At 26.2% G+C, this 15,507-nt stretch overlaps 1 protein-coding gene across 1 annotated transcript in view; it reads right to left on the bottom strand.

The window, feature by feature from the left end:
* LOC107457479 (fibroblast growth factor receptor-like 1) overlaps positions 1 to 15,507 on the bottom strand; it is a 90,843-nt gene that overhangs the window by 10,943 nt on the left and 64,393 nt on the right. Inside the window, exon 4 of the mRNA XM_016075646.4 lies at positions 10,058 to 10,375. Within this exon, the coding sequence (XP_015931132.1) occupies positions 10,058 to 10,375 (318 nt within the window). The remainder of the gene's footprint in view (positions 1 to 10,057; positions 10,376 to 15,507) is intronic.

The raw sequence follows: 15,507 nt of genomic DNA, 5'->3' as shown, positions 1-15,507 counted from the left end.
GATAATGATTGCATTGACCAAAATAACTGAAAAAGGTCACCTATAAAAAAATTGTTATCACTGGTCATTCACTCTGAATCTGCTTCAAAACAGTAAAGAAATTTCTTTTATTCAGTACATTGTTATGTTTGAAAATGCCGGCAGTTATTTCTGAAAATGAGCATTAAATGTTTATTAAACTCAAAATGTGTTTTTGATTTATATAAAGTGAAACAATAACAAAATATAGAGCCATTTTTTTCAATAACATGCTAATACCAGACAAAAATAAAAAAAATCGTGAGCTCGTATCGTTAGTTTCGATATGTGATTATTGTATGCTATCAAATAAATATCATATTTTCTTGGAATATTTTAAATTGCTCATTGGAAAATACTATACATTGTGTTTGGTTTTCTAATCCCATAAAACCAAAACTTTTTAGTTTTCCAACGCTTCCAACACTAAATAAAAAATAAAAATATTTGTTAAAGATATTCAACTTTCAAATATTTGAATAAAAGTTTGCATAAACAACACTGGAAAGCATTTTTTTTTGAATTTGTACAAGAACCTAATCTTACTTATTTCGAGGGTCTGGCTATTAAGTCTGAGATTAGTTTTGTTCGGAAAGCTACAGTTTTCTTTAAATGATATTTTAATATGAATGTACAAGTTTACACGGAACTTATAGGCTTATATACGCAAATATAGAGCTGCTCGCTTAAAAATAACACTTAAGACAAAAAAGACAGAAAGCATATGACTTTAATCTATCTCATTATAAACATAAAATATATTATATATTTCTTGTCAATGCACCCTAGGTAGCAAGAAGTGAAGACACAGTACACGAGTATTATTAAATTTAGTAAATACTGTAGCTCCTAGAGAAAAAGCAATTGTAGATTTAAAATCAGTCAGGTAAAAACATCTTAGAACCGTTCAAAAATCTCAGGCAAAAGGTAAGAAAACGAAACTAATCCCCATTATTATAGTTAAATATTAACCGTTGTGAAATGAATTGATTGTATTACTTTAATTCCACTTACTAAATTAATTACCAGATTTCAATAAATTAAATACGAAATAATTAAAAATAGCTTAAAATTGTCTTCTAGGCCCTGGTAAAAGCTATATATATATATATATATATATATATATATATATATATATATATATATATATATATATATATATATATATATATATATATATATATATATATATATATATATATATATATACATATATACATATATATATATATACATATATATATATATATATATACATATATATATATACATACATATATATATATATACATATATATATATACATATATATATATATATATATATATATATATATATATATATATATATATATATATATATATATATATATATATATATATATATATATATATATATATATATATATATATATATATATATATATATATATATATATATATATATATATATATGCATACATACAGGAGTTGGATAAAATAATGGAAACACTTCTATAGTAGCTCATGGTTTTTGATCTTTATATAAAAATACTATAAGAGTCATTTAATAAATTTAAAAGTGCTTAAGTTATGCGATTTCTCATACATATCAATGTAGTTTAAAAGTTTTAATGGTTTGAGGGTCGGACAGTAAATTACAAACTGTTTTTGAACATCCCATGTCAAAATACGTAGCTATAGATTTGTAACTTTTATAAGTTATTTTGGTTTTGATGCGCAATAATTGCATAAACTTTCCTAAATTAAGCTTAAATATTTGTGTGGATAAGGACATTTTTCTAAAAGCTAATTTTTTTATTTTTTTCGCTAGAATTTTAAAAATATTCCATAAAGTTAAGAAAATTTTGGAACAATTTAAAATTAATTATAAGAAAATTAATTATAATAATTTAAAATTTCAGAAAATTTCGCAAGGAAACTGAGGAAGGTAAGAGCAATTAAAGTATATTTTCGTATGTGCGGAAAAAATTAAAAAAAATATCTTTTCTTAATATTATAGTGAATCGTATTTGACAATTAATTAAAAAACGTCAGAATAGAATATCTTAAAAGTTTTAAAAACTTCAATCTGTTTTCTAAGTAATATTTGTACTTTTTTGTGAACATTGGATGAGAAAACTCAAAATGATAAGGGTTTTCTTTTTACAAAATTTATTTTGTACTATTGAACAAGATTTTCAAAATACCACCGGCATTTTGGGGAATCATTCCCATAAGAGTATATTTTCTTTTGCCTGTTTCCGTTCTTTATTCAATCACATTATGGTGCATGAACGTTAATTGTTAAGTACTATCATTTGTTATTAAATTTTACCTTATGAAGCAAAATAATATTTATAGACATCCTCTTAACATTTTTTAGCATTACTTTAAAAACTAAAAAAAACTACTTGGAAAATTGCTTGACAATTTAAATTCTTTAGGACAATCAAATTGGACTTTTTCCATGAGTTGCCAAACACGATTTATTACAAAATTACGAAGAAAAAAATGTTAATTTTTTCCGAGCATACGCAGTATAAAATAACTACTTTAATTACTTGTATATTGCATAGTTAGCACTACTCTTTTTAAAATTTTAAAGCGAAACTTGTATAAATAATTTTAAACTGCTCCAAAAGTTTCGCTTAATTTTCTTGAATATTTTTAAGGTTATAGCAAAAAATCGTTTGACAAAAAAATTAGTTTTCAATAAAAATGTCCATATCTCTATATACATTTAAGCTATGCTTATGAAATTTTTTCATATAATAACTGAAATAACTGTTACAAGTTTTAAATCTAACGTAACTTTTTTTGATGTAAGTTGTTTAAAAAAAACTATTTTCCGCTAGAAATTTATAGTCATTCTCTCAAATCTCTAAAAACTTAAAGCTTCATTGAGATCTATGAGAAATATGAAAAAAAGCATTAGTATAGAAGCGTTTCCACCTCTAATCCACCTCTATATAAACACACACACACACACACACACACACACACACACACACACATATATATATATATATATATATATATATATATATATATATATATATATATATATATATATATATATATATATATATATATATATATATATATATATATATATATATATATATATATATATATATATATATATATATATATATATATATATATATATATATATATATATATATATATATATAAATATATATAAATAATAATAATAAATATATATATATATATATATATATATATATATATATATATATATATATATATATATATATAAATATATATAAATATATATAAATAATAATAATAAATATATATATATACACATTTGCGGATAAAATCGTGTGGGCTGATGAAAAGATTACATCTTTTATTTTCCGGATTCTTTAAAAACATTTCATCCTTTTTTTTCCCATTTGTTTGTTATTTTTTTATTACTATTTTTCTTTCCCCCCTTTTTTCACATGTCTGTAATTTTCCTTTGTTTTATCTTCATTTCGAACTTATATATATATATATATATATATATATATATATATATATGTATATATATATTGATAAAAAGCTGTTTGAATGTGATGCACGTTATATTCGTTTGAACATCTGTTGCAAGAATAATAAAAATAGGAACAATCGATCTCCTTTCCGAAACTTAGTTTTGAAATCGAAATCTCTATTTCGAGTAGACTTGAAGCAGAAAATTAAAATACAACAAATAAATCGATGACAAAACAAAACAGTGGGAACATAGCAATGCAAAGAAAGAGGTAGCAGCTATGCGTTTTAGCTTTCCTTTCCCCATCTCCATAAAGTAAATGAGATTTAAAAGCACGCTCAACAAACAAACAATTCATAATGGATAAACAATTTTGAACACTCAACTAAAGTTTTTCATATTTGCAATGCAAAACAAGTATTTGAAATATTTTGGTACCACATCCTGCTTCTAGCTGTTCTAGAGTAATATACTCATAGGATACAAGAACGAGTACGGTTTTGGAAGTAAAAAAATGCATACTTCACTTAAGAAGAATTTAAATTCTTTTCTTATTTTTTGAAAGAAACTTCTCCACGTGCGCCTTCTTGTAGCTCGAACAGAAATAAAAAATAATAATCAGTGTAAAAGGTTTATAGCTGTATGTATATATATTTAAAACAAAAAAACAAATAACCAAAAGATTTAATCTCGTCAGCTCTCACGATTATTCCCACTAATTATCATTTTACATATTACACGTGTTATTAAAATCCATTTCTTAAAATTTTAAGAAAAATTTTTTTTAATAATTCTTTTTTCGAAAAATATTTGCTTTTTAATTCTTTAATTCTATAATTCCTTTTGTATATTTACTTCAAAAATATTATATATGTATAAATTGTTTACGGATATCGGTGTAAAAGGTTTTGTACTTAAAAATACTGAAACATTATTTTCATTAAACATTATTATTTTCCTCAGCGTTTCTTTTTTGAATTTTTACTATCACATCATGTTTGCATTTGATAACAATTAATAAAGTATATCATGAATACAATTTGTTTTAATGCTCGGTCGTATCAATTATTATGAGCTATACATAAATGTAGAAATAACATTCAAATAAGATCGAAAATTTAGTAAGTGAGGTTATTCATTCACACAAATTTATATTTTTAAAACTGTGAAATTAAATTTTTCATAAATATGATTTCGATGATTTCTTAAGTTCTGCACACACAACGAAAAATAGCGCAATTCATTCAAAATAATATCGTAGCATAAATGACTTACTTAGTTGCTGCTGGTCGTTACATCTTAACATATTAACTTACTGCTAGCAGGATATATTTATATTGTTGCTGTATGTTCTTAAATTGTCTTTGTCTCACACTGTATTTATGTTACTACTACAATTTCTCTTTCTCGAGTAAATGCTGTTAATGTCAATAAGATAATATACTGAGTCAGAACAATAGATCGGTAGGCGTTTCTAAAGCTCACCCACCCAAAAAAAAGAGATCCGCCTGTCAATGGTGATTTTCTAGGTAGTTAGGAGTTCATCTTATAATCGTAGTCTTTTTTTTCCTAATACCAGACCACATAAATTTTAGCAAATAAAATACAGAGTTTCTCGATTGATTGCTGCATAGTTATTTTGTTTCCCCTTTTTCTATTTAAAAAAAGGCTTAAAGTTTATAAACTATGCAATCCAGTAAAAGCATTTTACTGCCAAATAAACGTTATGGTCTAATGTATTTTATGCACAAATAATAGCTGTATTTGAGGAGTATAACAGAGTGTTTCGAGTGATACTTTTTTTAAAAAAAATTATCTCTCAGAGAAATACCATTATTAATATATATCATTTATCAATCAATCGTTACCAAGTTAATCGTTAATCGTAAAAGTGCGTTTAAAAAACCAAAAAAAAAAAATCATGATACTAAGAAACCGTCTCTGAGTGTTTTTGAAGCATGCTTTGAAGTATGACTACGCAAAATACACGATCAACCTAATAAAACCTGTATTTTATCAGCAAATTAAAGATTTCATAAGGGAAACATTATGAGTCAGTGTTAAGGCGCTTTTTAAGGAGATTTTTTATGAGTTTTAAAGAGATTATTATTCTTGGAGAATAAATTGTTGAGTGATCGTTGGGAATTTATTGTTTTCTTTTGAGAATAGGAAATAAAATATAAAACATAGTTTTTATTTCCAACTGTCAACCTGCACATTTTAAAGTTATTTTATATAAATTCACCATATAGTATCGTAGAATATTCACAAACTAAGCTCTTCAATTGCTATGTTATATAATTTGTAGTAAACAGCTTAAGTTTTATTGTAATATATAATAATTCAAATTTAAGTTCAATCATCCAAAGGCTGTAACTACAATATTTTTGCGCGTAGTTTTGTGTGGGAGTATTTTCAGATTTATTTGTTTATCTCTAGAAACATTGGGAGGATTTTAATGAAATTATGTATAAACATAAATATTTATTGCAGTCAGAAAGTATGAAATAGTGACACAGAATCAGAAAAAGAGGTTTTAAAAAGAATCTACAAAGCACAAAAGAAGAAAAAAAAACGGAGCACCTATGATAACTTCTGATCTAATGATCGGATACTCACGTTCTAGGGCTCAAACTTAATAGTTCGAGGTGCTGATCTCAAATATGCTATTTAATTAGCACAAACGGCATTTTAAGTTACGAAAAAAGATACAGAAACATTTTTTCTCTGAATAAACATACCTCACTTTGACGAAATCAGATTTCTGACCCTAAGATGTAGGGGGTAGTCACAATTTGAGAAATATGGTCCCAATATTTTGGTCAGGAGATCTATCCCAACCGTGGATCCCTAAATTTGAGTTTTACGCTTTACTTATTCCTCCGTGTCTCGAGTACGTTTTTAGCGAATTGAAAAAACTTCTAGAATTTATAAATCCTGAGATAATTTCATGCAAAAAATACTTCTTAGTAAACATTCATTATTTGTTATGATTTTATTTAATAATAGTCGAAAAAATTGGATTGAAAAGTATGCAGTTCTTGATATTATTTTGTAGAATGTAACTCAACATGGCAAAATATAGAATTTGAGAGAAATCGGCTGATTAGTTTCTGAGAAATCGAATTTTAAAAATACGACTTTTTAAGCATAAAGCAGTCCAAAGCGTGGATCCTTTATTGCGATTTTTTCTTTTTGCGTATTTCGCCATATCTTCTAAATTGATGATATATATCAAAACTTTTAACACACAATTATAAAATTCTTTTTCCAAAGTTAATTCCAAGCAAAAAATAATTTTTAGCTATTATTTATAGTTTTTATTATTTTATTTAGCAATAGTAAAAATCTGTTCTATTGTTAGGTTTATACATTTTTAAATAATTTTGAAGTACCTCATTTTATTTTTCAAAAACGAAAATTGGAACGAAATCGGTTGAATCATTCTTGGACATTGAATTTCAATTACGCGAAAATTCGATAACTGAGATTGATTTCGTATTCGTAAATTTTTTTATTACGAATTAAAAATAAGTATTTCTGCTACAAATTAATCTTACTTTGGTTTTTATGTACCTTATATACTTTTCCATCATAAGTTTAAATCAGTTTTATTGTGTTCGTCTTATACGTACAGAGATTTCTTCCATTTCTTCTATTCTTCTCATAAGTGTGGAATTTAAATGTAATGAGAATATTATTTGTACTATTCTATTCATAAACGTTATTATTCTAATAAATATCTCTTGTTTTACAGAAAAGCAATTTAAATAAAATCTATTCATAAAATATTAATTGTTTTGTAACTAACAAGGTGCTTACTTATCATATTTTCATTGCAACTAAATATATTATACATTATTAAAGTCACGAACCTTGAAATAAATCTTAAATTTCTTCTAAGTGCAAATAAATAAGTAATAATAACAAATAAAAAAGTATTTTTTCTATTTCAAGTACATGGCTTTTTCGAAACAATTTATTGCAATAGCTTTCAAAATAATGTGGAGATAAGGAAAAGTTAAAGCTCAGATGAGACCACTTACTTGCCATTGCATCTCCTTACACCTAATTTAACAGATTTTATCTCAAGTTTGGACAAAGTTTCTCTCTTTTAACGTAGCTTAAATATTTGTTCAGTTTAGCGTTGAAAGAATGATTAAGTTTCCCATAAATTAGTTTTCGAAATATTTTTTTTGCCAAATTTATCTTTTTTTTACTGAAATACTGTAATAGTAGTTATTTCTTTAATTATTTGACTAAGTATATTGCAAAAACACATTTTTTCAAAAAAAGCAAATCAATATTATTCCTGGTTTTCTAGCTTATAATAAATATATTTAAACATCATTTTGTAATGATACAAAAATTTAAATTAGTAAATTGAAATGATGGACAGCTTTAAATTTATATAAAGAGTGCATTATCTTAAGTAATGCATGTGTTTAAGAATGACTTTGTGCTTATAAAATTTATAATATACGGATTAGTAAATTAAATCATAATTTTTTTTCAAATATGGCATATATTTAGAAAAAACATTTACATAAAAAACATTAAATAACAATTTTCATTACAAAAAATTTTAATATTTGAAGAAAATTGATGAATGGTAAATAATCGCTAAAGCAAGTTCAAAAGTGAAATTAATGAGGAATTTTGGAAGTAACCTGTCAATATTTTTAACTTTGAATAAAAAATTCGAATGTTAACTTGATTACCTGTCAGTTTATATAATAGTTATATATTGTTCTCGTTGTAAAAATTAATAATAAAGGTTATGTATTCTAAGCAAGTTAAATTATTTCTTTTACGAATGGTTTCATATTTATTTCGACTTCGTCCCCATTAATCACCATAATTGATGATGTTTCATTATTTAACAATTTAACTGTATTTAATCATTAAATTCGACTAAAAATAAAAAATATAAGTTCCCATGTCAAATAATAGCAAAGTGTAATAGAATATGTCATTAATTTTGAACAAAATTATACATTTGATATTTCGGAAAGCGATTATATATTTTTCCCTACGTAATCTTACATTAATCATCATGGATCATCCTGCTTCCTTATTGGCATTTAAACTATTTTTAAATTTACCTTAAAATAATAAGAATACTCATGCTGAAGAAAATCAGAAAACTATAAGTTACGCATTAATGGACTTTAAAAACTTTAAGTGATCAATATTTTAAATAAATCCAAAGAAAAGATTTCAGAAAAAAGGATGTATTTCAGAAATTTCAACTGAATCTTTCGTTTTAGTCCATTGCATACCTTATAAATTAGGCTTTTAAAATAGAAAACACCAGTAATCTTTAAAAAATGCTTATAATTCTGTAACTACATTTAAATTTGAGTCTTCAGGCCTATAATAAAAATAGTTTGAAAGCATTTTTGAAAATAGTACTTTATACAAAAAGTAGTTAAGCCCATGCCAAAATAAAATTTGAGCGGAAATAAATTCCACTTCCATTTACTTTGAAATGTAACTACATCCACTTTATTTTCGTTAAGTTGAATTGAAATGGATTTACTATAAAAATGTTATATTCATTTTCAAATAATCAATTAATTCAAAACAAATATGTATGAATATATAATAACATTTTCTTATACTGCATGTGTAATTAAACATTTAAGCTTTGTATTTTATAATATATTCATGTAATATATGAAAACACATACGAAATTTTTTTTTCTTAAACTTAAAGATATTTGCTGTTCAAACGTAAACATTGGAATCAGTTTATTCCCATTTTAAATGAGCAATATTCGAAAAAAGTCACTCGATTGATATTTAATTTAACTAGCATTTTCTGGCAACAGTGTGACATCTAATAGTTTGAAGTGATATTTTTGAATTTCCAATACAAGTTTCCTTGCTGATTACTAAATCTAGTATTAAATTTTGATATTCAATCTATTTCATAAAAATGCATTTTAGAAAAAACAGAAATAAGAAATGTAGTTTATAGGGAAAAACACTGCCCTATGAGTAGAAAAACAATATTGTGAAATCATGGAAATGTGATAATTTGCAAGTTTGAAACATAAATCTGGCGAAAAACAAAGATTTTTAAAGAAATGCATATCAGCAAAACAGCATAAGTGAAACACTGTCTGCCAACATACAGGAACTGTGTTTCCCCTGATGCTGTTTTGCTAACATACATTTCTTTAAAATTCTTCGTTTTTTGCCTGATTTATGTTTCAAACTTTTTGAATTATTAAATACAAATTCGGTGTCTGCTGCTTTTAGCACTTTTTCATTTCGACTTAATATTTTAAATGCTAAATCTCATTTTAAAAGTTATTTTCTTATTATATCCTTTTCTGAATTTGTGTTAACCTGCTTCACTCTCTGATTGGATCATGGAAATGCGGTCATTATGTAGCTCAGAAGCAGTATAAGTTGTGAAAAGTTCAATCTTTTACGAGATAAGAGCAAAAACAAGTATTGATAAACAACTCTTTTGATCGAATAAGCTTCTTAACAATTACTATAAACTTCCTCAGAACATTCATGAAAAAAACAAAAATATCTTACTTACTCAAGAGCATTGTCCTATTCCTAGACATGACATGAAGAACAAATGTCGCATTTACACTTCCGAATTCATTCGCACCAAAACAAGTGTAGTTTCCTGAGTTTTCGGGTTTTAGGTTCTTGATTGTTATCGACCATTTCATTATTGTTGAGGTTGAATCAATATTTGATGTGTCCATATGCATCCCGTCTTTTAACCATGTCACTGCAGGTGTTGGATGCCCTTCTATAGGACACTCAAATTTAACTGAAGATCCAACAGTTCTTTGAATTGTTTCATTTGGCTGAGAAAAGTTTGAAAAATGAGGTGCTGAATCAGACACTGAAATAAATAAAATCCATTTTGAGAATTTAGAAGAAAACGTGCAATAAATTTAAAATAAGGTTCTGAATTGGACACTGAAATAGATAAAAACCTTTTAGAGAATTCAAAAAAAAATGTACAATAAATTTATGTCAATTATTTAAAAATAAACTTTTAACAATACCCTAATTATAATTGTTTAATAGATCGTTTAAAAATCTTTTTTTTTCGTTAAATTGCAATTAGTGTTCAAAATTTTCCATTCCAATTAATGTTCCATTTTCTTATTTGCTGTTATAAACAATCATTATTTATTTTTTATTTGTTTCTTAATCTTTATTTCCGTTTCCTCTTTTTTCTATTTAGTAAGAAAGAGTTTTATTTCCTAATTGGAATTTCGACTACAGTTAGTAAACAATTTTATAATTCATGGAATGGCAAAAAGTCGTTTCCTTTTAAAAGATTATGCTAATGAACTTTTTTGCTATCATTATTAGTCATTTTTTTATCAGTTGTTTTCAAACATTATTAGTGTTTTATAGTCAATTTTACCATTGATGTTAGTAATCTATTTTAAATTTCACCATTATCGTTAATGTCTTATCCTCATTATAAACAGAAGTTTACTATTTTTATCGTTATCACTAGCATGTATTTATTTTATTGCCATCAAAAAAAATTTGTGTTAATTAACATTTTTAAAACAACAATTTGTTTTAAAAATAGCATAAAATACTCTTATGTTTTATCAATATTAACCAATAATATACACCGAAGAACCATTACATTATGACCACCCTGCTAACAACATGTAAGACCACCTTTAGCCCTCAAAACTGCTAGCACCCGCCGTGGCATTGACTCCACAAGGTACTGATAGGTAGTCTGAGGTATCTGGTATCAAGCGCTTACCAACTGGTCCTGCAGTTCCCACACATAGCTAGGGGGTAGCGTGGCAGCACTAATTTGGTTTTCCAAGTAGGATCACAAATGCTCTATTGGATTAAGGTCAGGTGAATTTGGGGGCCAAGACATGACTTGAAAGTCACTGGAATGTTCCTCGACGATTCGACTCTTATGACATGGTGCATTATCCTGTTGGTAAACACCACCCCCCGCAAAAAAATCTGTGGCCATGAAAGGGTGAACCTGGTCCGCAACTATATTCAAGTAGCTTACAGACGTCAGGGACTGTTCTATGAGGATTATGGGTCCTAATGTGCCCCATGAAAACATTGTTCCTGGGCGAGAAAAAATGAAAACCTGGGCGAGCCCATTGTTACAGATGGAGGGTGGTCATAATGTAATGGCTCTTCGGTGTAGGTCGAAATGAGTGATATTTTAACTTCATTTTTGTCTAAGAATTCAATTTCTTTTGCTCTAATAATTATTACCTTTAGATGAGAAAGATTAATTAACACCTTTTCTGGGATTTGTTTTTATTATAAACAAAAATTGGAGGTATTTTGCAATTATGGAAACTAAGATTTTATAAACTCCGTTGTGTTCTTTACTAAAAATGACACTATTATTCTTTCTACTATTAATTTTAAAATACATGTTAGTTACAACACCAAAACTATTACAACGTTCAGATACAACGCCAGAAATGTTACAACACTCAGGCATAACGATGAAAATAGTGCCAACTTCCTAGATTTTGAAGCATTTTTCTCCAATGGTCGTCTTTTTTTGGATTGGTCACTTATTTTTAAATCAAATTTTTTTGTCTGAATGCAATAAATTAGATAAATTAAAGTAATATATAAGGAATATAAATATTTTTAACTTCTAATTTAAATTATTTTAATAAAACTGCAAAATAATATTTGTGATTGTAATATATGTATTTAAAATTACAAAATATTTGATATTTTCTTTTAAATTTAAGAATGTTTTTAATGCTTCAATATTATTCTATTCTCTTACGCAAAACTATTCGCTAAACAAAAAATATATGTTTTCAAAACAATTTAAAGATATTTTCATTCAAAATAGTTTAAAAAAATGTTAAAGTAGTATAATAATTTTAGTTAGATTAAAAGCTAAGAATAGGGGAGAGGGGGGCACATGTGAACAGGGGGCACATGTGAACATGGTATGTTTTACCAATATGATTTGAAATAAAAAATCTCGAGAAATTTTCAATTGATGGCAGTACTAGTCCTACCTCTCTGAAAAACTTTCAGAGCAATGAGACATTTTGTTGGTCTATTCTGACAATTTCTTTGTATCAGCGGTGTTGCATATATTATAATCGCTCGCTTCTCCAAGTGAAAGCATAATATAAATCAACTAATAAACTAAAATTAACTATTGCAGATCATTATATGAACATTCAGGTAAGTTTATGACAATTATTCTTTTTTTATACTCAATTAAAAGTTCATTATTTTTCAAGTTAGGTTTAAGAAGGATGATGGGGGCACTTGTGAACAAAACATCTGGGGCAGATGTGAACAGTTCACAAGTGCCCCTACATAGTATTAAGATTATTATCCTCATGATATTATAAGTTTAAAAAATATGTATGCATTTAAAATTATCATTATTTAATTTTCCATAATTAATTTATTAATTTTTCCTTAAAAAAATTTTTTTTTATTAAATGGTTGATCGCGCATCACGCATATTAACTGATACACCTGAGAAAATAGAATTGTTAAAGCTACAAATGAAAAGATAGAAAAAATGAAAAAAAAAAGCATGAAAGAGTATTAGAGAAGAAAGAAAAAGGCCCATTACAACACCCGTGGAACATGAAGTTGCGAAAAACCCAATTACGGATAAATTATTGTACAGCTGAAAAATTATTTTCTTATTGACAGTACTGTTGTACAATTTAAATTCACATAGTAAGCTACAACCCCCTCAGTATAATGCGTATCTATATCTGTTATATTAAAGATTTTTTTCTTTGAAATATGATGATTGCTTTGTGTTTTTAATCTTGTTCATATGTGCCCCAGGCCTGTTCACATGTGCCCCCAATAGGGGCACATGTGAACAATTGAAGTCATTTTTCTAAAATATTATAAAGTAAAGAAATATTTTATTGAAAAATCTCAAAAAATTCCACAAGACAAAGAAAATACTATTTAAACATATGGAATTTTTTACTGTGAAAAATTGATGATATTTTTCGAAAAGTGAAGAAATAAAAAAATTTGTTCACATGTGCCCCCCTCTCCCCTATAATTTTTTATGTTTTTTTCACGTTTTTTATGCTTTTATGTAATACTTTTGATACATTTTAATATAAGTAGAAAATAAGAAACATGAAATTATAAAAAAAAGCATGTTTTTTAAGAGATTTTTAAAAGCAGTGTATCAGACACTTCATAATATCACTTAAAATGAAATACATGCTGCCGTATCAATATGAATATAATCATATATTTTTCCTGCGACCTATCATTAGTTAAAAATAATTACAAATAAAAAGAAATCTAAAAAGAGTCTGAAGAAATTCTGAAAATAATCATAGATATGGATTTCTTTTATTCAAAAATAAAAATAATGTTAATATTAAAACATAATCTCTTTCAATTAAATTAAAAATTGAAAATCTCATTTTTCTGATTGTTTTCCTTTCTTTTGTCTTATGAAAGATATCGGTTTTTTGAATATATCTTTTAAGTGGTGACATATGATTCTTAGACATCTCATTATCTCTTTAAAAACGAAAATGTCTTATCAAAATGAATATAATAGAATATTTCCGAGACATTAATAAGCTCAGTTAATAAAAGCGAAGTGAAGATTGAAATATGTATGACTTGACTAAGATTGAAATATGTATTTTATCGTAATTTGAAATCCTTTACGTAATTAAATTTCTTTCATTTGTTTGTTAAGAAAATGATGTTTTATCTTCATGATTTATGATTAAAAGTAAAAAACCCTTATTAAGTTAATGTTTATATTGCAAGTAAAATAAATAAACTTTAAAAACTAATTAGGATACAAATTTAGATAGACTGTTACAATTTTTGAAAAGAAATTTTAGTACAATGCGTTTCAATCAGAAGAATAAACTTTCAACCCAAACGTCAAAATATTACTTACAACCAAATCCCATTATAATAAAGTAAATATTTATTCAAGAAGTCTGTAAGAGATCCTGATTTTTCTCTCTTTAAAATATAGTTATTCAAGAAAGTTAAATATTTTGTTTAACTACAGACTTTGTATTATGACTAAATAGATACACTGAAACGATTTTAATTGTTGCAATTTTGCAATTAACTTTTCTTATCCCGTTCTTAACATTCACAAAAGTTAGCTCATTAGGAGCAAAGTTACACGAGCAAAAAGTTTTTACACTTTGATGAAGTTAAACAAAGTTAAACAATAAGAAATTTCGAGATAAAAAGTTAATTATATTTTAGTAAACCTTCTATAGATAAATTCTTATTTTTGACGCTGATATTGATTTAATTATTCTGCCCTAAAGTTCTTTTTATGATAATTTTTCATTAATGAGAATTTGTTACACTTCTCTGTTTCTTTGACATTGAAAAACTTTTTGTAGTAAACTCGTTAAAAGAGAGCCACTAATTTAATGAGATCTCGAGTATCAAGAAGCTCTCAATAAATGGTTATTTATGGTTAAAAAGCATAAACCCTGTTAGAATTTTCAGTCCAAAAATACTGTAAAAATATAGGCAGCAGTCTGTCCATCCAAATAACCATTAAGTTTATTGTTAGGAACCTTTACGGTTCTGAAACCGTTTAAAACTGGTACACTTAAAAATTAGCAAATACAAAACCATACAGTTTCGTAATCATTTACAACTAGCATAGTTTTCTAATTCATAAAAATGGAACTCAAGCGGACATTGGAGCTTTGTTTTTATGAGTGAATGTTTGCTCCAATTTATGAGTGAAAGATAGTTTTGTATTCAAACAGTCTAGGGTCACCGACTAACGAGTGCAAGACACTAAAAACTTTTCATGTATCTAAGGAATAGAAGAAATATTGTTCTATAAACGCTGGGAGTCGAACACTTGTTCAGTCGATCATGCGATTTAACGATTACTCCTCTCCGATACAGTAAGTACTCAGCTGATGGGACAAAATTTCTTCCTAAGGTGGATATAGTAAGCGCGGATAGACTTCTGGTTGTTAAACCGCATTATGTGAAAAC

Source organism: Parasteatoda tepidariorum, chromosome 11, assembly GCF_982258835.1.
Source record: "Parasteatoda tepidariorum strain Cologne lab strain chromosome 11, Ptep-v5.0, whole genome shotgun sequence".
In the NCBI taxonomy this organism is placed as follows: Eukaryota; Metazoa; Arthropoda; class Arachnida; order Araneae; family Theridiidae; genus Parasteatoda; species Parasteatoda tepidariorum.
Note: the sequence above shows the minus strand (reverse complement) of the source record. Positions and strands in the feature narration are given on the sequence as shown.